A 27,606-nucleotide genomic window follows, 5' to 3' on the forward strand; every position below is an offset into this window, starting at 1 on the left:
GAACACACTGATTGAATTAAATAGTTGGAAGAAAAGTGATATCTTTTTAAATTGTTTTTCAAATGATAATAGCTTCCTTACTTCCTAATATAAATCGCTTTCTAGTTCAAGATAGTCTTTTTTCCCAAAACCATAGTGAATAATTTTAAAAGTAGACTTGTATTTATATTATTTTAAGAGTTCTTTGCTATTAAGAAATATTCTTACCTTTCTTGAAATAGGAAATATAATGATCAATAAACTATTAAATTTGTATTGGCAGAAGAAGTACAAAGACTAGAAAGAGACTTGGAAAAGAAGATAATGGAAACTGAAGAGCTTAAAAGCAAACAAACAAAATTCCTTGAGGAAATTAAAAATCAAGACAAATTGAACAAATCATTAAAAGAGGAGGCCATGTTACAAAAGCAGAGCTGTGAAGAGCTAGAGAATAACCTAAACACAAAAAATGAATTGGTGAGTTCGTATTTTACATTGCTTTGACGGTTTTTTTTGAAATAGATAATTCTTTGTCCTTGAGTCTACAAACACAACTTCCTGACCATAGAATGGGGAAGATGTGGTTTAACAGAAATATGTGCAAAAGATTTACAAGTTGTAGTTGACTAGGCACTGTATGATATGACTGCCTAAAAGATGAATGCTGTCTTAGGCTGTATTATGAGGAGTATGGTATCCAGAACAAAGGAGGAGGGGATGCCCTATACTGTAAGAAGCTGGTAAGACTATCCGTAGATGTGTGTGATTTTTTAAACAATATTGTTGGTCAGGCTGTGTACATTGGCAAAAACTTCTAGAAAGCAGTTTGGCAAAATTATCCAAGTTTACATGGTCATACCATATTGTCCTGCATATTGGAAATATATATAGTATTTTCTTATTATATTTCTATTATTTTATTTTTATATAATTATTTAGTTTTATATATATTTCCAATAGTATGTTGTGGAGAAATGGTAGCAAGAATGTATAAAGATATTGTATATGTACATTTATATATATGTATATGTAAATACACATATACTCATGCATGTATACAAGGAATTTTACTACAGTATTTTATTAGCGAAATATTGAGAATAACTAAAATGTCCCTCAGTGGACATCTATGTGGTAAAATTATCATTGTTACTATTAAAATGAGGTAGATACGGAAGAATGTCTAACACATATTGCTATGTGAAAAAAAGCAAGCTGTAAAACAGTATATCAAATGAAAATAGTATATAAATAGTATCATTATGTGTAGGGAAAAATGATAGAATATGTACCAAACTCTTGACAGTAGTTATTTCAGAGGAATGGAATTACAGACTCTGAAATTGCCATTTATGTTTAAATTTTATGTAATTTGGCTTTATGGTTGAAATAAGAAGAAAAGATATTTTAAAAGAGAAAGATTTAGACTAAATAGTATATGTCCAGAAGGTACCTGACCCAGAGGCTTCATAGATCGTGAGACCATGTCCCATGAGGAATGGCCAAAGCAACAGGTGTGTCCAGGCTGGAGAAGAGGATACTAGGTGAGCTATGATGATTGCCAAGACTTTCATGGAAGAGAGACTTAGAGTTATTGACTAAGGTCCTATGGGATGAAATTAAGAAGTGACAAATAGAATTATAGTAAAACAGTTTTTCATTTAGTAATAAAGAAGAAATTTCTAATAGCTGTCCTGAGATAAAATGTGATAACTCTGGAATGTGTTTGCTGTCGCTGAAATGGGCATTTGCTCAGGGTTTGGGGAAAAGATAAAAAACATTAGTCAGGAGATGGACTAAATGTTCTTAAAAGGCCTTTTTAACCCAGAAAGTTTGATTCTGTAAAATTATTAGGCTACTGTCTTTGAAGGAAAAAATAGCTATTGGTTCTTTCTTTTTTTTTTTCTTTTCACAATTCTTTTCTGAGCCATGAATAACTTAGAGAATTATACGTCTCATATAACAGTAGAATCTTAGTTATCTTTTTTTGCATCCCCTTTTCAAGATTGGCATTCTGGTTTAATTACTTGATTTGTTGACAATAATTCAACTTAAGCACATAAATTTTTTAGCAAGAAATGAAGTGTTCCTTCTCTGTGTAGAGAGGAAAATTGTTGCTTGAAATCCAAATACATACCTTCGTCCTTCTTGAGCTCTTCTTTGCCTGAGAAAAAGGATAGAGGACATGATGAAATGGCAGCTTTCTCAGCTATGTTAGTCAAATATTCAGAGCATTTGTGAGTTCCTTTATATGCCTCTTATTTGAAGGTAGTTTTCAAATATGTCAGCTATATTCTAAGGACATATTATAAGACATTAGTAATTCGGTGATTATCAATGATTTTATATTATGCATACTTCTGTTGCTCTTCATTCCATAGTAACATAGAATGGACTGATGCACAGTTAAATCATTGGAGACTTACATGACAATCAGTTTTATTTTAGCAGTGAACTATTTGTGCCATCACTTAACATTTGTATTTAAAATACAAAAAAAAAAAACCAACCCAACAGTACTTCCTGTGGTATCACTTGACATTTATGAACATCTAAAAATTTTTCCTGAGTTACTGATCCTTTTTTTGTAATATAGAATTCATTTTTTTTTAAGATAAAAGAACTTATAATTTCCATTTGCTGACTCCCTGGTGCGTATTAGCCAACCTATTGAAAACCTTGACAAAAACAAGCCCGATCCCATCTGATCTCGGAAGCTAAGCCGGGTCAGGCCTGGTTAGTACTTGGATGCGAGACCACCTAGGAAGACCAGGTGCTGTAGGCGTAAAAAATAAAAAATAAGAAATTGTAAGCTGGCAAGGTCCTTGCAGTCCGTGAGGTCAACCAAGGGGTGCCACACCTAAATAAATAAATGAATGAATGAATGAATGAATAAATAAATGTTAAAAAGAAAACCTTGACAAAATGTTATATTTTATGACTTTGTGCTATCCCCAAATTATGGATTATTATAGTTGCCTTATTTTCTCTTTATTTATAATATTGACATATTTGTCTTGTGAATAAACGTTTTGTAAATTGTCAAATTTTTACTGTTTCGTCTTTTCTGTAACTATTTTTGGTTAGAAAATAGACTGTGCTCTTAATATCATGTTATTTTTTATCATTAGCCATTTAAAAACACATTTACATATAAAGTTAATATGTTTATTGTAACCAATTCAGACAACACAAATGTATTCAGTAAAAAACAAAGGTCTTACTCCACCTGCACTTCATTCCTTAGATGTTAATATATACACTTTTTATTTTCTATATATATGTAATTGCATGACGTATATGTAATTAATTAATTCTGCATCTTATTTTTTACAGAACAGTATATCATGGACAGCTCTCCAGGTTTAGAAAAAATACATGTGCACATACACGTATATACACACACAGTCATAAATCTTCATATTCATTTCAAAGTCTATATTTTGTTCCATTCTATGAATCCTCCTTAAGTTTTGTAGCCTACCCTTCTGATGAACGTTTAAGTTGCTTCCTCTTTTTTGTTATTAGAAACAATACTACAGAGAAAATCTTTATATATTTTTATACCTTATGCATTCATACTAGTAATTCCTTAGTATAAATCACTACAAGTGGAATTACTGTGTAATTTGCATTTTAAATTTTGATAACTATTAATGCATCTTTCATAAACTTATAACTTTTACACTTCTATAGCAATAAATGAATAAGCCCAGTTCCCCACTTGATATTATTATGTTAAACTTGTAAATAGGAAAAATGTGGGCTCTCGTTGCTTTAATTTCACATTTCTTTAGTGCTTAAGAGTTGAGTATTACATATGTATTTATTAGCTATTTTGTATTCTTTAAATTTCTTCTTTAAATTTATATTGTTTTGCCTATTCTTATTCCAAGGGACTATTCTCTTTTAGAAAAAGAATTCTGGGTCTTATTCTAAGAGCCTGCATTTGAAAAACATTTTCCATTCTCTTACACAGAATATCTGGTGATAATGTCTACAGTTAATGTCTTCCAGTCCTAAAGTAATTCCTCATGTAATTAGGTCAACCTATGAAAGAAATGTAGTAACATTGAAGTAAAACTGCTGGTGGCCATTTAAACTAAAGTAGTCCCCCCCTCCTGCTACCAACAAATATTAATTTTAATTAACTTTAATATTATTGTTTCCTTTTGTCTTTTTGGAAGTTATTTAACTCCTGTTATTCAGTTTCCTTATTTTTAAAATGAGATAACATTCTTGTCCTGCCAGTCTCACAGAGTTGTGAGGACTTAATGAGGTAATGAATGTGAAAATAATTAGAAATGAATCAAGCTAAATAATGGAAGGTGGTAAATCTATAAGTCATAGAATGATGGTAAAATGTGTCCATATAAGAACAATTCAAGTATTAACAATATCTTTTTAAGATAAGTTGTCAGTAAAGAACAACTTATATTGGTACAGCCTAACTCTAGAGTTCTCCGGGTGATGGTCTTTGTTTGCTTCTTTCTCCTTTTAGCCCTTCTCTTGGTTTCTTGCAGACCTTTTTCTGCCGATTCTTTTTTCTTCCTTAAAGGTAGTTCCTTCAGGACTGAATTGCACACTGTTTTTCATGGTTTGCATGATAATTTGTATTAATATGCTTATGTACATTTTCAGTTTTAAAACTGGCTTGCCGTCTCAAGAAATGTGCTTGTATATGTATGTATAATTTTTTTTAATGGATGTGTATGTAGAAGAGTGAGTTCGAATGTCAAGGGAAAAAATTTGTATCATTTTTCCTATTGGTAAATATGTTAACTGCAGTCAGCTCTTGATTATCCACAGCTAAGACCGTGACTAGCCTACTTCCCAGGTCCTTCGACTCCTAATTTGCTCTTATTTATGTATTTCGTCAATGGGCGTTCAGTGAATGCTTACCATATGCCAACCCTGGTGCTGTTAAAGACACAAAATTACCTTAAGATGCACAGAGCATTTATTATTATTTGCCTGCAGAGAGCAGCTACACATCCTCCATGGTTCAGTCATATTTTGCTTTGTTTGGCCCTACTGCCAGTGATCTTTGGGGAGAGAAGCACAAGATTAGTTGACACTGTTAGTTGTGGGTTGCTTTCTTGAGACTTGGGAACTTATGAGCATTCACTGAAAGAGCATCAATGTGGATGATGTGCAGGACACCCTGTAGCAGGACATCAAAGGCAACATAGTTATAAGAGACAGAATGTTGGCTTTGAAATTAGGGGACTTGGAATTGAAGTCTACCTCTTCCACTACCAGCTGTGCAACTGGGCAAGTTATTTAAACTCTCTGCACAGCTTTTATCATCTCATAAGGTAGTTGTGAAGATTCAGTGAGACAAGAGAGGTAAAATGCTTAGTACAGTGTCTGTCACACAGAGAGTACTCGATCAAGATTACCTGTTATCTTTAACAGGTTAGCATTACTTCTCTTTGATGGATAATCAGGAAGTGACTGTAAGCTAAATCATGCACGATTTAATTTCCTGTTTATGTTTGTTTAAGTTATATTCTCGGCAGCTTGCATTTTTATATTAATAAAGTTTTTCTGCATGTTTTTTGTCTGATGTCTGCTATCAGACACTGGCCAACAAAAAAGATGACAATCACTTAGTGGACCTTTGAAATGGACTCAAAGGATTGGTTTAGTAGAAAGGGGGCTGATACTAGTAGTTAATAAAATATTTAGCCTCTGCCACTAATCTAATATATAACTTTTGACAAGTTAATTCACCAATGTATGACTCAAATTTTTTATTTATAAATTCAGAGAATTAGATTGGATGATTTCTTCTAGCTCCAAAAATTTCTAAGGATAACTAAAAAGTTATAATTATAGTAGAATTACTTTATTAAAAATTTAATATTATATATTTGGATCTGGTTGATCTTATTTACATCCCTTGTTCCTCTATGACAAAGAATGTTCTGAACACTTAAAACTGAGATGCCATTAGCCAAAATCCAGTTAAAACCAAACTCTTATTTTCATCCTTCTCACTCCTCCTCTTGACTTCTTTGTAATTATTGTGGAATACATTTCTATCAAATACATGATTTGAAGCTATCATTAAAATCACAGAGGAAGTTAAACGAATTAATGCTAATTATTGGAAAATCAGGAAGCAGGTACTTAGTTGACTAGTTACTTAAAAATAATTGATACAGAGTTATTTTCATGTTTGGATAAAGCAAATTTAAATATTTTTTTAAAATCTTTATTCATTTATCCTGAAATAGCATATAAACTTCAAAGGTCTTTTATGTGATCTCTTATGAAATGATCGTTTTGTATTTCATTCTTTATCATACTGTAGAATTGTGATAAAAATTCTCTGAATGTTGTGCTATTTGCTGTGGAGTTTTAAACAGTGTAATTATTAGTTATGATTAGAACTTGCCCCATACCATTGTTCCTTTATACTAACTTACTGACGCTATATGTTGTCTGATATCACATTGGGCCAATAGCTAAAACAGAAGACCTTGGAACTAACGCGAGCATGTCAGAAACAGTATGAGCTGGAACAGGAATTGGCCTTTTATAAAATTGATGCTAAATTTGAGCCACTAAATTATTATCCATCAGAGGTAAGTTATAGTAATTTTTTAGTAATCCAAAGTTAAAGCCAGCATAAATGGGGTAGGAGAGGGCAGGTGATGGAGATTTTCAAGGGATTTTTTCAATAACCACTCTCCACTTTCTTGTTATGAGGGCATCAGCAAAGTAAATGTCTTTTGATTGACTCTGTGAATTAATTGGTTCCATAAGTTAGAGCAGTATCCAAAAGAGGTAAAAAGCCCAGAAGGATCTTTACCCACAGCCATATCCATAACTCAAAGCAGCTTTCTAACTAACTCTCAGTTACCTCACTTAAATCTAAACTTTCAGAAAAAAGGCACTGCCTGCTTCAGTAACCATGGAATAGTCATCTCTCTACATTGTTTGTTGAATAATCACGGAGTTCAGTATTAGTCAATCATTATTTAGTTAATCAGATGCCATAAATGTTACTGCAACAGAGAAACCACTTCTAAGACCCAGTGATTCCAACCAATATCATATGTTACTTAGTTAGAAATGCAATTATTAAAATTTATTAGATTGAGGTTTTACTTATATATCAGCCAAGAAACCAAAATAAAGTACATAGATTTCTGATTTGAGAGATTAAGCAGTGATAAAAATCACATAACTGTAGGCAGTTCTTCAAGTAGTTAGTCAAAGCTCACTTTTCAGCGATGGGAGGAAGAATCCTTTGAGATCATTTTTTGCTCTAATTCTTTTTTGGTATATTAAGAATAAAGGAATGATATATATTTTTCAAATTCTATGAATGTAGAACTAATATTTAGGCAGTTCTGTAATATATCTTACACTAATAAAATGAATGTCACTTGACTGCTTAAATGTTATTTATTAAACCATAAATCTGTTAATTTATTTTGCTTTTAGTATGTTGACATTGATAAAACCCCAGACGAAAGCCCTTACATTGGCAAATCCAGATACAAGAGAAATATGTTCACCAGAGAAAGTTATATCAATAAAGCCCAGCCAATAGAGATCAAGAAGATGGAGCCAGATGAAGGGGAGCAACTTAGAAATGAACACATGAACTTGAGAGTCCATACACCACTGGATGTGCAACTAGAAGACAAAGAAAAAAAAATAAGCGCAGGTTTAAAAGAGTTATTTTGAATTCTTTAAAAATATATAGGCAAATTTTATTTTATAATTCTTTTATTTAAACATACCGAAGGTATTTATATTTATTAAGTTGTTTACAGGAAAAGTCTAAAATAAAAGTAGTGATTCATTGATCGGATTATTTTCTAATGATTCTTGTTATGGTAGGGAGTGGGGTTTCTGACAGTAATTTAATGGCAGCCTGTCCACTGGATACAAGAATGCTTAAATCTGTTCCTGTCAACAAGTCTTTCTCACCATTGAAGCTATACATTCAAAGGCATAATTAGTAAAAATTGAAGCAAGTAAAGTACCACTTTATTACTATGCATATAGCCAAAACCTAAAGCAGTGCTTTGGATAAGCTAGATCATTGCACTCTACTTAGGCCTGAACCTAAGGCTGGCCTTTGACTCTTCCCAACCTGTCCCACACTCCACCTCCTCAACTTTCTCTCCCACCCCCAAAACACATCTAATTCAAGGGATCTTACCACCTCCTGGCAAGTCACAAAGAGGAAGAAGTCAATCCACGAGGGCACTTAGTGACCCTGCCAGTGATAAACTTTGAATCCACTTACCCACTCAGCTGCATGGATATGGAAGAAAGAGAAAGCAGACCTGAATTCACGTATCCCACTAGTAATCATGGCCCATTGTGGGACTCTCACCAATCAGATTAGCAGCTTATTTTCCCCTGGTTGGTAACTAAATGGAAACCATGGAAGGCCAATAAAGATTGACTTGGAGAAGGGAGAAAGGAGACTGAGTTGTCCATTTCTACATATAATATATACAAGGCTCCGGAGGGGAAAAGCAAAAATAAATCAGATATTTGTGCAGACTAGCTTCAAGGGGCTCATCGTGTTATAGGAGGCGGGGAGGGAGGGAGGGAGAGAAAATGGAAATTTAAGATAGAAAATAATTTGAGATCACCTGTAGCTGAGAAAGACTTTTCAGTAATGAATTTCTTGAGTCCCACCATAAAAGCATTTACCTCTAACACAGGTTTTTTTTTTAATACCTTGAGTTTAATTATAATTTAGTGATATGTAAGTGCATATTTACCAATAAAATCCTTATTCTCTCTAAAGAGTTCTTTAGTGTTGGAATTGTCAAATACGGCCCCTTTATGTTAAGAATTTTACAAGTAAAAGTTCTGTAGCATATCATGAAACTATTCTAGAACTTAATAGAGAGGAAAATCATCATAAGAAATTACTTTTTTATTCTTGTGATATAGAATATAATTTATAATCTAGAACTTATTTGGGAGAAGATTATTGTGAAGAAAAATATCTGGTATAAATTTGAGAATTCAAGATTTTTCTTGTATGTCTGTGTGGTTTTAAATTTGCAGCACAAACTCGATTGTCAGAATTGCATGACGAAATAGAAAAGGCAGAACAACAAATTTTAAGAGCTACTGAAGAATTTAAACAATTGGAAGAAGCTATACAACTTAAAAAAGTATGTAAAAGCAAAGAAGCAATGCTAAGAGGAAATGCAACAACTAAAATGTTTTCTCCCTTCACGACCATGTAAAATAATGCCTAATTAATTACAGAATAATGAATTTCAGAGTCAAATATGGTTTTAGAATTTTCCAAATACATTTTCCTTCCATTCATGATGATACCCTATTTTACAAAGTGTGTAGAAATAAATTACTTATAATTTATGTTAAAAGATGTATTTGGTCTACTCTTATTATGAAAGCACCCACATTACCCAAAGAAGTTGCTTCCTGATAGATCTCTTCTAATTTAATTAAGCATTCCCCACCTTTAAGATCCTGGGACCTAGACTGAGAGCCAGAAGTCATCTGTACTATATCATGAACATTATCAAACATAAACAGCAGAAATGTAAATAATATAAAATACGGTATACAAAAAGATGGAAGTGATACACTCAGAAATTACCAAAGTGTGTCATGAAAAGTAAGCAGATCAAACCCATGATGTAATTACAAAGAGAAAATTCAAAAAGGAAGTATTTGATGTTTTTAAGTATATAAAAAGTTTTAGTTCGCAATTTTAAAAAAATCTGTATTTCAAAATTATGATAACTGCATTCGTACTGCAGTAGGTAGATCAAGAACGTGAAATCCAAATTGTAGATTCTTTTAAAGATAAACTATTGTTACTTTCAGATTTCGTATACCTAATATACTCAAGTTTATTGGAAGCTCACTATGTGGTAGTCACTGGCTGGGTCCTGAGTAATGAACAAAACAGGTATGAGTCCCTCGTGGACAGAAAATAGGCCATAAGCAAGTAAAAAAAGTGAAAAAAGAGATACATAGTTAAATAATGTAAGTGCTGTAGGAAAAAATAAAAAATTTGGAGAGACAGTAATTAAGCTATAATTTAGATTGTGGGGACCCACAAAGACTTCTCTGAGGAGGTGACATTTAGGCTGAGAGCCAAAGGATGAGAAGGAACCAGGGAGTTTATTCTAGGCAGAGGTGCCAGTGTGTGCAAAGACTTTGAAACTAAAGATTCCTCTGCAAAGTGAGAGAGAGTATAGTGGAAGATAGATTGAAGTTCGTGGCAGGCTTCATAGGCCATTTTAAGGGGTTTGAATTTTATTCTGAATATAATGGGAAACCTTTGAAGGACTTTAGGTAGTAAAATGGCTGATCCTATTTGTGTTCTTATAAGAGCACTATTGCTACTGCAAGCGAGTGAAATGAGGGGCAGAAAGAACGGAGCTGTGTACATCTGTTAGGCTATTGTTTAGTACAGGCAAGAGATGATATGCCTTGGAATTGGATGGTAGACATGGAGAGAAAGGCTGATGCTTTTGGCAGTAGAACTGATAAGATTTAAAGATGGATTGAAAGTGAGAAATGAGGTGGAGGGAGCTAGAAGGCTTTATAATAGCACTGGCCATGTAGATAGTCATGCAGTTAACATCATTTTGAAATACAGATTTTTAAATGTTGCAAATAACTAAAACTTTTTATATACTTAAAAACATCAAATACTTCCTTTTTAAATTTTCTCCCTATGTAATTATGTCATGGGTTTGAGCTGCTTACTTTTTCATGACACATTGGTAATTTCCGAGAGTGTATCACTTCCATCTTTTTGTACATATGATTTTATATCATATATGTAAGTAATAAACAATTTTTAAATAAAAGCATACTTACAAAAATATGCTTGGAAAAAATAGGTATTTTAAATGAATAAAGTCTAAGTTTTTCATTACACTATTTACTTGACATGCTAATAACAAGGGTAAGTACTAGATAAAGTCAGCTACCATTAATACTGTGGTTATTATTTATAATTTACAAGTTGCTTATATTAGAATGACAACTTCATTTCCCCATGCTATTATTAATTTTCATAAACTTATGAAATAAGATTTTCAACATATAAGCATAAAAGTATAAGATATGAATGGAGTGCCTAGATAACTTCATATTTTACTTGTAATAAAAAAAACCGATAGAGCATAGAATACCTTTAAATTGTAAAAGTTGTTTTCATTAAATTTGTAAATCAGCGTTGCTGTCTTCTGTTAATCGTGTGTTGGGCTGTTGGGGGGTTAGATTTCAGAAGCAGAGAAAGACCTTCTTTTCAAGCAGTTGAGTGATAGAATACAACTTCTAAATAAATTGCGTCAAGAGGCTCTGGATCTAGAAATGCAAATGGAAAAGCAAAAGCAAGAAATTGCTGAAAAGCAGAAGGAGATCAAGGACCTGCAAACAGCCATAGATAGCCTGGATTCCAAAGACCCAAAACATGTAAGTAAATGAAAAGATTTTGGCTTGTTTAGAATCTAGTTTTATCTAGACTTAATAATAATGTCTTATCATTTTTAGCCAGAATTTTTTCTGAAAATTTTTTTAGTTTAATGCACAAATTTGTGTATGCATTAATTATATATGTGTGTGTATATAATATGTGTATGGTGTGTGTGTGTGTGTGTGTGTATATATGATTATATGTGTATTATATATAAAATATAGGTGTGTGTGTTTAAAACATAACCACCTAGGGCTTGAAGGAAGTTGCTTTCAGTAAAATGAGGGATGCATAGTATACTTATCTTTTTTCAGTAGTTGAGTTTCATTATATTTCAAATCAAGAGAAATCTGCTTCAAGGCTCTCACCAAACCTCTTACCCTTTTACTCTCTTTGCCTTATTTTCTTCTTTCTTAAGAGCCAGGTGGTGAGATAGGAGAGCTGAAGTCCCTCCTCTACTTCTTCTTTAATCCTTTATGCAAATATTCCACTAAAACTCTGTGTTGTTCCATATCGTTTTGTTTTGTCCTTAAAAAGGAAACATTTCTCTAGAGTATGTCTTCCTAAAATGTGGCCAGAGATGGTCAGATGGCTAGATGATGGAGTTAGGTTCTTGTCTTTCTGTCTGTACCCTGAGAAGCCTTACTAATGGCTTATATTTTAGCCAATATTTGTAATATAGAAGTAAATATGTTTTCTGCCTATTTTACTGGTATACTTTGAATAATATTATTTTTAAAGAACTTTACGATCTCTGGATCAAGAGAAATCATAGAATTTAACATAGTAAGGGCATGTACTATAATTGCTTTAAGTACTTGACAAGTTTTTAATTATTCCTTTAAACATTTTAGCAAAATATCATAGATAATTTTTATAGGCCAGCTTATTTTGACAAAGGGTGACCTTATCATTATAGGCTAAGGTCTTTTCTAAAACAAAAGCCAGAGTATTAAAATTGAATCCAAAAGTATTATTTTTAAGTATTTTTGGTACATGAAAAATTAGGGATTTTAAATAATATGTGTAATATGGTCAATAATATCTTACTTTACTGCATTTATTTGTTCAAAAGTCTGCCATGCCATGTGAGGCCCCTGAGGACAGAACCTGTATCCCCAGGGGCCAGCCCTATGTTTATGAATGCTTACATAAAGGAAGATAGGAAGGAACCAGTCTATAGGCACTACCCAAAGCTCCTTTACTGCCCCTTGCAGTTCTGTGATTCGTGAATAATTAGAACTGAGATTATGTGTTTGCTTTCTCCAAACTACTGTGATATACTGGGCAGACAGGGAGTCTAATGCTTACTGTATTACTGTAAAGAATTACATATTGGAAGGAGTTAGATGAAAAGTAAGAAGTGCATCCAGGTTTTGAAGGTAGCCAAAATAAATCTGTGTCAGTGGGGATGAAACATACAAACCAGATTTAAGGTTCCTTTTTGGTATTGTTAAAACTACTAAGGTTAATTCTTAAGATTACAGTGTTAGATTGAGCACCAGAGATGTCTCTTTTTAATCTGTTCTCCCAGAAGGAGCATCTCTTTCTAATTTGCACAAAGTCCCATTATTGGCTAATGTTAGGAACTTCATTTTAGGCTACAAATATGAATATTTTAGCAAAAGGGAAAAAATCAAGAGTGGGATCCCTGCATATTTTTTTACAGGTATACAGATAGACTTTTATTCAGTTAACTTCTATTTATCTTAATTAGATGAAGTATCTTTCTGAATAGCAAATAAAATTTAAAAGTAAAAACTTGAGAGATTAGAAAACAGTATATGACTCGGATATGATGAAAAACAAATATATTAAGTGCCAACAATGTCTTGCATTGTGATGAGTTTTTTGCATATACTGGTGAGGAACTTTATCACAGCATCTATATGACATTGGTGACTTTATCACAGCATCTATAATTTGCAGAACATCAGAATGTGATTTAGAAAGATTATATCATTTAGATATCCCATATTCACCCTCTTAAGGAGAGGTAGAGCCCATACTTTATGCTGCTACAATGACGCGGTCCCCACAAAGGAATTAAAGGTCTAAAGAGATTAATTATTTTTAAAATTAGCTCAGAGCTAAGTGTAAGTCAGGTTTTTAACAAACATAAGCATTTAGTTAGTTTCCAAAGAAAAGGTATTATTTAAAAATCACACCTCATTTTAGTTATAAAAAATGTTCATAGTTAGAAGTACATATATCACAAGAGCAAATAATAAAGATTTATATCACTCTTCCCTACATGGCAATGCCTTCTGAAAGCAAAAGGTAACTCTCTGTAGGGAATTAGCCTGCAGCAATCTGTTGCAAAGGGTGTGCGTGATTGGCTCTCGGGAGCTTCCTGTGTTGTGGGGCTTGCAGAGGCTGCCCATGATTGGACCGGCTGGGCTGCCGCTCACTCTCTGCCAGGAATGTGGTTTGAAGAGCTGGGAAGTTTCAGAGACTTGGAGGCGCTTACGAAAATGTGGCTGTCAGAGAGGGAAGTGCACAGAAATTTGAAGACATTAGAAAGCGGTCCGCCCACAATTTCCCTGTTCTCAACGGCTCGATTTTAACCGGACAAATTCTAAGTTAAGGTAGGATCATTTTCTCTCTCTCTGCACAAAGGACATAAAAGGAGGAGGAGTCAGATGTAAGTTCCTGTTTTTACAATAACTCTTTTGTGAGCTCCACAGTACTGAAAATCGAAGAATCAATCTACTTTTGCTTCCATGCATTTAACGCAAATCATGGGCATATTAAACCAATTTTTTGTCCTGCACATAAATAGATCTCAGTGGAATTTTTAATGGTAAATTTTAAAGATATATTGATAGAGATATGAATGCAAGAGTTTTTGAAAATTCTTAAGCCACAAAATCCTAAATTTACTTAGAATTTAAGCTGTTACCTGCAGTTACTTTTCCAGAAAGCTTTCAACAGATATTTTGGGAGTGTAGGAGAAGAGTTTTGAAAATCCCATCAAGTGTTACCAGTAGTAAATTTAAAAACTTGTGATCTAGCTGGCATTCATTTGTTCTTCAGAAATGAAGAGACTTTTCTTCGTTGTCTTTGGCTGCAGACTTCTAAATTGGGAAATGTTCTTTTATAATCAAATAGGTCTTAGCCTTGAAAGCCTTGGAGTTTGTTGTTCAGATATAGTTCTTTCTCCTGATAACTTCCTCTTGATTTATTGTTCTGTTCCTCTGATCTTGTTGGGGTGGTGGGGTGGGGTCAGATTAGAGCCTTGAGGGTGTGAGTGAGAGGGCAAAAATTCTCTGGGGAATTATTTCGTTTCCAAATGAACAGTCTCTCCACATGACCTAGCAAGTCATGTGATGGATCTGAGATTGAGTTTTCTCACGTGTAAAAGGAAGGGTTAGACTAGATTACAGTCTAGTCCTAGCACGCCTGAGAAATACAGTCCTGAAATTTCAGTTACCAGTAGCTCCCTAAAGCAGTTACTGTCAGTGTGTGAGAGGGTGTGTGGGTGTGTGAAAGCTGTTTTCTCTCAGGGGCATATGCAGTAGTAGAGTGTGCCTCCTTAGGGCCCTCCATCCTGAGAATCACTGGGCTAAATGGTCTTTGAGGTCCCTCTCAGCTTCCAGTTTATTGCACCTAAAAGCAAAATGTTTCTTTGTATAAGGAATTGAAAATCAATATGAACTTCAAGTAAGTTTTCATTTCATGTCTCTATTATCCCTTAAGAAACCTTTTTTCAAAGTACATATAATGTGTTGTTTTATTAAAAAGATATCACTTGTCTGTTATAAAAAAATTTTAAATATTAAAAAAACTCATAAATAAAGAAAAAAATCTGTAATCCTTCTACCCAGATATAATCCTTGCTAACATTTGGAATATAGTCTTTTTCTTTATGTATATGTGATCAATAAACTCTTGGAAACCCCTATAAAAAGACATTTTAATGCAATTCAAAGAACTCCGAACTTGGTGACATTACCTACTAGCTGTGCCCTTGGAAAAATCACTTAACCTCTTTTATCCTCAATTTGCTCATCTGTAAAATGGATATGGTTCCCAAATCGAATTACAATGAGATTTAAATGAAAACTACTCATATGAAAATAACACAGAGCCTGACACAAAATAGATACAAATTGTTACATTTTATTTTCCATGCTTCCTTTAGAAATGTTAAGGATTAATATTTTTAAAAGTTTTTTTCTTTTCTCAATTCAGTGCCATATGAAGGCTCAGAAAAGAGGTAAAGAACAACAGCTTGACATTATGAATAAACAGTACATACAACTTGAAAGCCGTTTGGACGAGATACTTTCTAGAATTGCTCAAGAAACTGAAGAGATTAAGGACCTTGAACAACAGCTTACTGAAGGTGAGAATTTAAGTTGATTTAAGGTAAATCAGTATCAGTATTAATAAAAGACAGATGACACCCAGACAGGCATTAATCTGGATATTAGGTAGATATGCTTTAGTACTAGTATTTGCTAGGGAAATATTTGTACAGTATCCAAAAGTGTTTAATAAATTAAACAAATTTTATTTAATTTTGTTGTGTTGATGTCCTGGTAAGTCAGGTCATTGCATTCAGTAGGCAAGAAGTCAGTACATGATATACTCTGGCATGTGATTTTCTTGTAAGGCATAAAATCTTTTCAAGAGCAAAAGGTCCATTGACATCAAGGCATTCAGTGTCTCCTTATAAGGAGAATATGGAAAGAATTTTAGAATCTGCTTTTGTAGTGCAGACTTAAATTGTGATATTGCCATAATAGTGGAAGGGGAAGATTAATAGGTTTTAGTGGTGAAAGCCTTCACTTGGCGAAAGAAGATCCCAGTCTCTGTTTTGCCATTATTAGCTGTGCGACCTGGGACAATTTCTATCTCAATCATTAGTTGTTGGGAAGATTAAATGAGATAGTGTTCGTATGTGCCTGGCACATAGTAGGTACCTAATATATGTTTTTTTTTTTTTAAGTCTTCAGTTTTCATGTTTATGCTCTTGAATTAGTCTTGTTTATTGGGTGGGTTTGTTTTGTGTATCTAGCAGCAAGAACTCAGTTTTGTTGTACATTTTTCCTTATTTGGAAATTACTGCTTTAAACTTTTTACAGCACAAATTAAGCATTTTATTAGCAATGTCCACTGAATGTACTATTTTTATTGTATACCTGCTTAACATTCCTGTACTATGGATAATAGGGAAAAAAAGTATCATTATATCTTGAAAAAGAAGAATAAGAAAGTAGGAATAAATTGAAAGCTTAGACTTTCATTCTTAGCTAATAACAAATTACGAAGGCGAGTAAATTCAGTAATCATTTATATATCTTGAAAGCATTTTCTCATATACATTATTACTTTACCTCTTTCCGTCTTAGGCCAGATAGCAGCAAATGAAGCCCTGAAGAAGGATTTAGAAGGTGTCATCAGTGGGTTGCAAGAATACCTGGGGACTGTCAAAGGCCAGGCAACTCAGGCCCAGAATGAGTGCAGAAAGCTGCAGGACGAGAAGGAGACATTGCTGCAGAGACTGACTGAGGTTGAACAGGAGAGGGACCAGCTGGAAATAGTTGCCATAGATGCAGAAAATATGAGGAAGGTATGATTCGTTTTTTCTTGCCTGTTTTTCTTAGCTTCAGAAGTGGATGATGTCCAAATTAAGTTAGCTAAGGAAGTTAGCAACAGTGCAATTATAAGTGGCAAAAAGCATTAGTGGCTGTTTAGTTTCATTTTTTCTTTTAGTTGTGATATACTTGGAATCATTATTTTTCTTTTACTAAGAATGGGAAGTTATTTTAGCTGAATTTCTATTCCTGAAAGATATTATCAAATAACTCTAAAGAGTGTGAAATTGTAGGTATAATTAATGCTATATTCAATGTTCATATTTTATTATTTGTGTCTCAATTAAGTGCAATTTAATTTTTCTTATTCTTGTTATCATTACTTCATAATTTTAACATTATTTTACAGATGAGACAGAAACAGTGTTAGAAATTATACCCTTTGGTACCTGATTTGTTGCCATTTATTTGGAGATGTCACTTGCTCTATTTTGTTGTTTGGCAAACTTTATCATGCATGAGAACCCAGATTCCCAAACCTCATCCTCAGCAGGGCTGGCTCTAGAAATTTGAATTAATATATTTTAATATTATGAAATTTCTCAGACTCATAAAAATATCAAAAATAATATTTAATACCAGGTACTCACAACTCAGCTTAAGAAATAAAACATTGTAGATATAGTTGAAATCTTCTGTGTACCTCTTTCTATAGGTAACAAAATCATGAATATGGTTATTATTTCCCTGTATTTCTATTATTATATATCCATAAGCAACATTCATAAGCAATATATAATATTGTTTGCATTGTATTAATATTTATGTACAAGGTCTGATAGTATACATATTCTTTAGCTACTTCCCTCATATTTATGTTTTTGAGAATTATTCACATTGATACATGTAGCTCTACTTTGTTTATTTTTAATGATGTATGTAGCATCCTATTGTATGTACATATCACAAATACCTATTTGCTCTCCTAGAATCTAAAATATTTTGCTGTGCTTGCTTGTTTTTTGTTTTTTTTGGCTAAGTCATTTTAAAGTTACAGATATCGTGATATCATCCCTTCAGTACACATCTCTTAAAAATGACATTTTCCCCCATATCACGTTACTATTATTGCACCTAGGAAAATTAACAATAATTCCCTAATGTCACCTAATATCTGAACCATATTCAGATTTTCCTAATTGTGCCAAGAATGTCTTTTATAGTGTGTGTGTAGAGTCCAAACGGTAATCCTATAGAGTGTCCCACATTCTGGATTTGTCTGATTGTTTCCTCATGATGTGTTTAACTTGTTCCTCTGTGCTCTGTATAAAATAGTATCTTGTTTTAACTTCATTTCCTCCTGATTACTGGAGAGGTTGAGCATCTTTCATTTATTCACTGTTCCTCTTCAGTGAATTCTCTATTCATATTCTTTGCTCATTTTTTTTATTTGATTGTTTGTCTCTTTTTAACAATTTGTAGAAATTCTTTATGTCTTGTGGACACTGATCTTTTGTTGGTTATATAAGAAGTCTGCATGTTGAACAGGCAACCCAAATGATTCAGATGCCTGGTGCTCTTTTGACCACCCACAGAGAAACTCTTCTATAGAAGTTCTCATCATAGGATCCCCCTCTTTCATCCAGAATAGTTTGGTCTAATGCTTTAAGATCTCAAATAGATGAAAGCTGTAATGTTTAATCATAAAAAACAAATGAGCTAAAATGACTCAACTGAGATATGCTAATCAATATGTACTCATATTATTGTTAGCACTCATTTAAGTTACTCTATTATTCTTAATATTAGAGAGTGCTAGTCTCATTTTGTTCTTATAAATGAACATACTGTGGTTTAATAGGAAGAGTGTGGACTTTGGATTCAGAGATCTCGGTTCATATTCTGACTGTATGTTTTTTTCTTTTTTTTGCTACACAGCCACATGCTGTTTACTTAGGCATTCATTCTCCAGTTCCTCATCTGTAAAATGGGAATACTATCTTGTCTTACACAGTTATTATAAGGATGCAGTGAAATAATATGAAAACATATATTCTAATGTCTGATGGAAAATAGGCCTTAAATTTTTTCCTTCTTACCTATTCAGGCACATTTAAGTATCACATAAATGGGGAAAAGGGGTCAAATATGTAGTGACAGAAAGAAATCTAACTATGGGAGGCGAACATAATGTAAATATATGTATGCCTTACTGTTAAAATGTACAGCAAGAACTTACCAGATTTCGTTAATCAATGTCACCATAAAAATAAATTAATTAATAAAAAAAAATAAGTATCACACAAAAGTTTACTGATTTTTCTGATTACATTTAGTCAGGATTTTGTCTTCCAGTGGAGATATGCACAGCAAGTGGCTTCATCATTTGCTAACGAACACTTTCTGTGCTGGGCTGGCCAGCATTTGTTTTACTGTGCTCAAGTTACTTATAATGATTTGCAGATGCTTAAGCAGCACAGCGAGTGTTTTGTATAAACATACCCTGAATCCTTCCAGGAGCTGGCAGAGCTAGAAAGCGCCCTCCAGGAGCAGCATGAGGTGAATGCATCCTTGCAGCAGACCCAAGGAGATCTCAGTGCCTACGAGGCTGAGCTAGAGGCTCAGCTAAAAATACGTGATGCTGAAGCCAACCAGCTTAAGGAAGACTTGGAAAAACTAACAAGGCTCAGCCAGGTAAGAGCATAAAGCTATCTGGAAAGCAAGTAGCCTGTGGCCTTAACTTATCAGCTTTCCTTTACTTTAATATGAGATTAAACACTTTTTAATATAGTGTATGTGGAGTGATGGTAAGACACATTTTTGGAGTCAGACATTCTGAGTTCAAATACTAGTCCTCTGTGAACAAGTACAGATCATTTTACTTCATGGCTCTGAGTCTCCGACAAATGCTTCCTATTCTGTAAAATGGGTTATGATGAGGATAGGGAGATAATGAACATGCAAGCACCTAGCTAGAATTCAATAGATTCTAGTCTTTCTCAAAACAGCTTAAAGAGACCTCTTTTAAGTGATGTTAAATTGTGCTACTTCCTGTTTTGGTTGGATGAAATATCCGCTAATTTAAATTATACTTGCAAATTAGATAAATAGTTATTCATCTAGTAAATATTTATTGATTAGCCATTGAAGGCCAAGTGCTGTGAATGCTGCAGAGAACAGCACAGACATGGTCCCTGTCCTTGTGAAACTGACAGTCCAGTGGGGGAAACAGATGTGGGAGAAAGACAGGGATACAGTTCTGTGGCGGGGGAGGGGTGGTCAAGGAATACTACCCTGAAATGATGCTTCTGTTTTTTCAGTGCCTGGAACATGAGGAGGGTCAATATGTTCTTATTGGATGAAAATGATATCAAATAAGATAGTTCGAATCCCAGGAATTCATGTAAAATAGTATTCAGATGATTAGAAAATAAAAATAGTTATAGTAATTATTTTCTGTTCCTTTACTTATCAGATATCAAATGACCACTTGTCAATTGTCAAGATTATATTTTTCAAGAGTATCAAGTTTTACAAAATTATAATTGATAAGATCAGAGTGCGAAAAATATGAGATTGGGGGAAAACAATTAAAATAACAGTAAATACATATTTTTAAATAATAGTAAATAAAAATTCTAGATGGCATCTCCTTTCAAATCAATTCTTTTTTTAAGTTTTGAGCCAGCCCTTAGCTTGAAATCCATTGTCCTTTGTACTTCCATTGTACTTTTTTTTTTTCTTGTAAGTCTTAATAAAAATATAACAGCCTGGCCTTTTCACAAACTCAGTTGGTATTAGAAGGGATACTCCCTTCTTTGGCATTAGGACTGCCAGGATGGGTCTTCAAACCACACATTGACAGTATGGAGCATAGTGGATCTTCTCTCTGTGATCTACAGGTCTTGGATCGGTACACTTTAGTTATAGGAAATCACTTGTGAAGCTTGTTAAATGCAGATTCCTGGGCCCTGCACTATAGATTCTGGTTCATCAAGTCTGAGATGGAGCCTAACTTATGCATTTTTAACAGGCACACCAAGTGATTTTGATGCAGGTATTTGAGGGACCACAGTTTGAGAAATATTGGTCTAAGGGAAAAGAGAGCAATAATTGTTGTATCACTCACAGAGCTTTTGAAGGGATGTACTTGGGCCCACCTCCAGAGATTCTGATTTGGTGTAATCTAGGCCAGCTGATTTTGATACTTACTCTTCCTTAAGTATACACAGTTTAAGGAGGCATGTTAAAAAATTACTGTGGGCTCTTAAATTTGGGAGTACAAACAAAACGAGATGTTATAAAACCATATCTAGCAAAGGACTGCATGTGTATATAAATTTCTTTATGCCTTTTTTAGATCAATAGCATAAACTATTGCTATTTTGTGTTTTCATATCATTGCTTTCTATGGCAATAGTTAGAACAATTAGCCCTTCAAGCAGAACTTGAGAAGGAAAAGCAAGCCCTCAAGAATGCCCTCGGAAAAGCCCAGCTGTCAGAAGAAAGGAACCAAGAAAATAATGAGCTTCGCATGCAACTTAAACAGCTGCAGGTAGAGACTTTTGAGTTCAGAATATATTCTTACATGGGACACTCAAAAATGTTGATATCCTTAGTCAGACACTTAACAACCTGCTCTAACATGTAGTAAGCAAATCGAATTAGTAGAAAAAAGAATTCAGAGTGGGGAAAATCCCAGAGCTTCTGTTCCCTTGTGAGCCCATTGTTTTTAAAATTATTAATATGCATATCCTTTGTGGTATTATGATGGTGCAGAGAGATGGAGGCAGTGTCAGTGGTAAACATGAACACTGTAAACTCATGGTTGAAAGCAGTACCTTTCTCTAAGAAGCAAATTTGTCACCAGACTGAGCTCTAGTTATCAGATCGGTGCCTTCTTTTTCCTCTGAAATGTCTTTGTAATTATCCAGGAATTTAACTAGAGTGGATTGCAGTAAGACTTCTTAATTGTGAACAGTTTTTCCTGTCTCCTTCTCAAAAAGAATGCTATTAAAAATGCAGTCATTTTACACTGGTAGGGGTTCTCTTTGGCAGAATATTTTTATAGCTATTGTCACAATAACCTGACCACTGAACTGTAAGAGAAGCAGGTGGACAGGATTTTCCAGATAATTAAACTCTCTCAAAGAGTACAGATGTCTAAATAAACAAGTACCTGGATCAACACTCAGGTCTCCAAAACTGTGAAGTCAGGGGCCACTTGGCTCACTGAGGTGGCAGCTGTTACATTTCATCAGAAATAAAGGGTCAAAGATGCTGTGGTGTGGGGAAAACTTCTTTGTTAGAATGAACCAAAACCTGTTAACACTAGCTCTAGAAAGGAAACAGCGTGCCAAGACCCAGAGCTGTTCTATCAATCTTTTGGGAGCTTCACAGCCCTCTTGGTTATCCATCTTTATCTCTCTGGGCATTGTAATTGGCCCAGCATGGACCCCAGTCCTGAGCTGACATATCTTTACAGGTCCAGCTCTTATACAGACTTGCTGTACTGAATCTTGGTTCAGCTTTCGGAGAGAATGAGAACTTGTTTTCTGACTAGTCAGTGGATTGGCTGGCCTTGGGTTTAATCACATGCAGCCAGAATTAGACAGGAGTACAAATATGGCCCCTTCAGGAAAATGGGCAGGGGCAGTTTAAAGATAAGAGGACTCCAGGTAGGACGGGAACTTACACCTTCATTGCAATTCTAAATCTTCCATTTTAATTCACAGTGTCACACTGAGTTTGGAGTAAGTTAATCACCTTAGGTAGGTATTTGGAGGAATACAATAGTAGCTTAGGATATAGAAGTATTTTTCTTTACAGTTTAGGGAAATATTAGCAGTTTCTTTTTACTTGAAAGATCCATTGTCTGAAGTTGATTCTGTGATTTAGATATGTTTGTTATTTGTTGGTAATGAAAACATATCGGCATGTAACAAATACTCCCACAGAGAATTATAAGCTATTTAGAAAAGCTTCAGTATTAGATGTTCCATTTTTCAGTTGATTGGCAGATGGATCTGAGTATTATGTGAAAGTGTTTTTTGTTTTTGTTTTTTGAATTATGGACATTCTCAAGCATAAAGAAAAATAGAATACTAAAATGAATCCTCATGTATTTACCATCCATCTTCAACAATACGGCCATCTTATTTCATCTACAATGCCCTCCACACCCCGCCCCTCAAACCTATTCACACACTAAATTATTTTGAAGTAAATTTGAAACATCTTATTTTATCTGTAAATACTGTACTATTATATGTATCTCTTAACAGGGCTTTAAAAAATCATAAACATGGATACTGTTGTTATACCTAAAATTATAATAATTCACTGATATCAAATACCTTAATCAGTGTTCAAATTTTTTACATTATCATAAATGTTTTATAAGTGTTTTATTGGACTCAGGATTCAAATAAGGTACACACATTGCATTTGGTTGACTTGACTCTTAAGTCTCTTGTAGTCTATAGGTTTTCTCTTTTTTTCTTTGTTATATATCAAAGACAAATTGGGTCTTTATCTTATAGAGTTTTCCATGTTCTAGATTTGCTGTTTGCATGCCATGGTACTGGTTATGTCACATATGGGGGCTTATTTAGATTTAAGTTAGTTAGATTTTGGTTAAGAAGACATTCATAGGTATTGTTCACAGGTACTTTTTTCGTATCACATCAGGAGATATTGTAATGCCTAGTTGTGTCTTTTGTGACTTTAGATTGATCAGTGGATTCATATATTGTCAGCCTGAATGGAAAGGGTTTTAAAAACTTGTTAAAGAATTGAATAAAACATACAGGCTGTATATATGTATGTGGGTATATTTTAGTTTTGGTAACTTTCCTCCCCATTTTACCCCCCTCCATAGGATGACAATAACCTGTTGAAACAGCAACTGAAAGATTTCCAGAGTCACCTTAACCATGTGGTTGATGGTTTGATTCGTCCAGAAGAAGTTGCAGCTCGTGTGGATGAGCTACGGAGAAAACTGAAATCAGGAGCTGGGGAAATAAGGTAATGGAAAATCAAGACCTCCAACTATATAGCGGGCTGAGTTGTGATTGTCAGGGTCAATAATGAACCCACCTTTCCAAGTACTGCTAATGGCTGATTAGTTTTGTAAGGTTTCCCTTTATCATATTTCCATGATTGAGAGACAAAATTGCTTAACTCAAATTTTTTTTCTTTAACATTTTACATCTTTTATACTTTTTGATATTATTTAATTTTTAAAAACCTAAAGATTTTAGAGTAACTCTTTCTTGAAAGTTCATTGTATATGGTCAAGAAATAGATAGAAAACATATCAAAAGAAAACTGAGGCTAATTAAAATATATTTTAGATAGTAAACATATCAAAAGAAAACTGAGGCTAATTAAAATATATGTATTCTTTGAATAAACATCGTTAGCCTTTTAGGAGCCTGTGTTTTCAGAGTGACAGCAGTCATTTGATAAGACAATTGTTTGCACTTAGGAGATGCTCAGTAAGTTACTATGGGTTGAAATCAGTCCCATCCACACAACTCTTTTTACTCCCACACTAATGTTACCAGCATGTTTGTGCCCAGCATCCAGCATCAAAATAAAATGTCACATTTATACCATTCTTTCCCCCTTACCAGAATCTATAGTCCTTCAGATATCTTAGGGAAGAGTCTTGCTGATTTGCAGAAACAATTCAGTGAAATCCTTGCATGCTCCCAGTGGGAAAGAGAGGAAGCACAAGTGAGAGAGAGAAAACTCCAAGAAGAAATGGCTCTGCAACAAGAGAAACTGGCAAATGGACAAGAAGAGTTCAGGCAGGCCTGTGAGAGAGCCCTGGAAGCAAGAGTAAGAAAAGGGCAGGAGGCAGCTGGAGGGGAGTGTTTGGCAAATACGCACAATTTCCAGCACATTACGGTGCTTCCTTTCTCCTGTAAATACAGTATATGTGTTATTATTTTCACTCATAACAATTGTAGCTGTGTGTGGATAAAATTCAACCCCGAATGTGGCTACTGATGTCAAAGTCAGGCTTCTTTCTGACACTGTTTTCCTTGTCCTGGAAGCAAGGGAGAGATGTTTCTTAACATGCAAGTAAACAGTGCCACATTGCTAGAGTATAGTATGGTGCCAGAACCTGATTTTTCCTGATGTAGTTATTTTAATGAGAAAAATATTAAAATGGATCCTAGAGAATATTCGAGAGAAAACCATCCCCGATAACTCTGAGTACAATGAAATATAGTTCTTCAGTAAAACGAAGTATAATTCTCTAAAGTTTTTATTTTGCTTAAAACAACATATTTTGCTTAAAATCATCTTTGTACCTCCCATTTCCTCAGATTAAATTGGATAAGAGGCAGCATGAAGCAAGAATCCAGCAGTTGGAGAATGAAATTCACTATTTGCAAGAAAATCTAAAAAGTATGGAGGAAATCCAAGGCCTTACAGATCTCCAACTTCAGGAAGCTGATGAAGAGAAAGAGAGAATTCTGGTCCAACTCCAAGAGTTAGAGAAAAAGGTGGGGAAGATTAGGAAAGTGAGACACAGGTGTCCTTACTGCCTGGGCCTGCCCCCAGCAATCAGGCCAGCTGAGAAGAGGTGCAAACCACAGTTACCTCTGGCTGCATTGTTGGCCCAGTGGTGAACCTGACCTAAGAGAAACCTGGATGCATGTCATCGAATCAAGGGCCTGAGACAAGGGTGCCGTGATAGATGCAAACAAGAGAATTGGGAACCTAAGGAATGACTTTAGAGCCGGTTAGGTGGTACTTAAATGACATTGGGATGAGTTTGCTTCTTTCAGAACCCCTTGCCATATTGGACACATCCACGGGAAATTACTTTTAATCTCATCTTCCTTTCTAACATCCTGGCCTGTCTTTGAACTTCTCTAGCTCACCTTGACCGTCTCCTCGCATTGTCACATCCTAGACCTTGTCCAGTTTAAAAACCGTGCCCACCACCTCTGAAATCACAGATTGAAGTGTTCCACTCTGATCGGAACCTTTTGTCTTGCCATCACCCCCATGCTGATGATTTTTCAGCCTTATTGAGAATTCCAATACATAGCGCCACCTTTTCTGTCTGTCAGGCCTTCCTGTCTTTATTTTCCATCTTGCCTAACTTAAATTCCATAGTCTACCACTATTGCCATTTTTGCGAATATTCTCAAGTCCCTTGCCCTTTTCTTCTGTCTTACTTCCTTGACAAAACTGCAGCTATCTGCTTTCTTTGGACTTACACATGCTAAGTATTCCTGGGGAAAAATCACCCTACCAGGCATAGTGGTATCACTATAAACTCTTGGTTACCATCCTCACATGGGCAGCTGTACCCATTTTTCCAATAAGCTCATTCTCCCGTGTTCGCTGTGCTGTACCTTCGTACTCCTCACACCTGCCCTCTCCCTTCTCTCCAGCTTCGGTGAATGACTTGCTTCATGCTTCACTGAGAATCCATCAGTCCCCTAGTTACATTGAATTCGCCTCCAAAATACAGCCGGAATATATGTAGTTTTTTCTCCAATGCCACCACCTTCATCCAGCCATCATCTCTCTTCTGGGCAACTGCTGTGGCCACCTGAGGGATCTCTCACTTCCACTCGTGACCCTGCTCCACAGAGCAGCCAACATTATCTTTCAAAAAGCATGAATTGGCTCTTGTAGGTTCCATCCCTCTCTCTTCCTCTCCCTAGGAGCTTTCTTATTTTGGGGGTAAAGGCCAGAATCCTCAAGCCTAAGACCCTGCATGAGTCCCTCTGTTTAGCTCTCTTTTTCTCACCACATTCCTCCTTTCAGTCCATCAAAAATGCCAAGTTCTTTCTTCCCTCCTGGTCTCCCCTCATGCCATTTCCTCTCCTGGACCACGCTCCTCTGTTGTTCTTCCTGGCTGACCCCTTCCCACCAATCTAGATTTCCCCTTCTGTCCTCTCACATAGTACCCTGTTCTGTCCTTTGATAGCACTAATCACAATTTTAGTTATACATTTGTCTGAGTATTTGTTTTATATCTGTCTCTCCTAAATACTTTGAGGGCAGCAGCCAAGTCTGTTTTGTTTACCACCATATGACTAATGCCTGACCCAGCTATTCAAAGCAGCTGGTCCATCACTTGGAGATAGCTTAAAGAAATGTTTTTCTACTGAATGAATGAATTTTATGACGAAGATTCTTGACGAAGAAGACTGATTTGATTCTAAGTTTACCATATTGTTTGGAGATGATTTTATTTATTCATTTACTTAGTGAGGCACAGGGCATGCAGCAGTGAACAGAGCCCCTGCCCTCTTGGGAGCTTACATCTTCATTCATTGCTACCAAATGAATCATCTATTTAATTAATGTTTCTTTTATTTTAGAAGAAACTTGAAAATGCCAAATCTCAAGAGCAGTATCTTGGTTTAGATAAAGAATTAAAGAAACTAAAGAAAGCTGTAGCCGCCTCTGATAAGCTAGCCACAGCTGAGCTCACCATTGCTAAAGACCAGCTTAAGTCCCTTCATGGAACTGTTATGAAAATTAACCAGGAGCGAGCAGAGGTGAGTCCACATGTACAAGACAAGTTTCCACCAGTGCTGCTGCTGTCAAAAAACATAGTAACTTGTTGATTTGGGGCTATTTTTTAAAACCACT

At 34.8% G+C, this 27,606-nt stretch overlaps 1 protein-coding gene across 4 annotated transcripts in view; it reads left to right on the forward strand.

Annotated features, from left to right (window-relative positions):
• CNTRL (centriolin) overlaps positions 1 to 27,606 on the forward strand; it is a 74,823-nt gene that overhangs the window by 16,912 nt on the left and 30,305 nt on the right. For all 4 annotated transcript variants that reach the window (XM_023531107.1, XM_011360991.2, XM_023531109.1 and 1 more), the window contains exons 7-19: positions 263 to 456; positions 6,453 to 6,572; positions 7,438 to 7,663; positions 9,031 to 9,140; positions 11,236 to 11,430; positions 15,626 to 15,779; positions 16,789 to 17,009; positions 19,492 to 19,668; positions 21,395 to 21,529; positions 23,855 to 24,000; positions 24,612 to 24,819; positions 25,314 to 25,493; positions 27,333 to 27,512. In XM_023531107.1, the coding sequence (XP_023386875.1) occupies positions 263 to 456; positions 6,453 to 6,572; positions 7,438 to 7,663; positions 9,031 to 9,140; positions 11,236 to 11,430; positions 15,626 to 15,779; positions 16,789 to 17,009; positions 19,492 to 19,668; positions 21,395 to 21,529; positions 23,855 to 24,000; positions 24,612 to 24,819; positions 25,314 to 25,493; positions 27,333 to 27,512 (2,246 nt within the window). The remainder of the gene's footprint in view (positions 1 to 262; positions 457 to 6,452; positions 6,573 to 7,437; positions 7,664 to 9,030; positions 9,141 to 11,235; positions 11,431 to 15,625; positions 15,780 to 16,788; positions 17,010 to 19,491; positions 19,669 to 21,394; positions 21,530 to 23,854; positions 24,001 to 24,611; positions 24,820 to 25,313; positions 25,494 to 27,332; positions 27,513 to 27,606) is intronic.

This window comes from Pteropus vampyrus, unplaced genomic scaffold, assembly GCF_000151845.1.
Source record: "Pteropus vampyrus isolate Shadow unplaced genomic scaffold, Pvam_2.0 Scaffold61, whole genome shotgun sequence".
Lineage (NCBI taxonomy): Eukaryota > Metazoa > Chordata > Mammalia > Chiroptera > Pteropodidae > Pteropus > Pteropus vampyrus.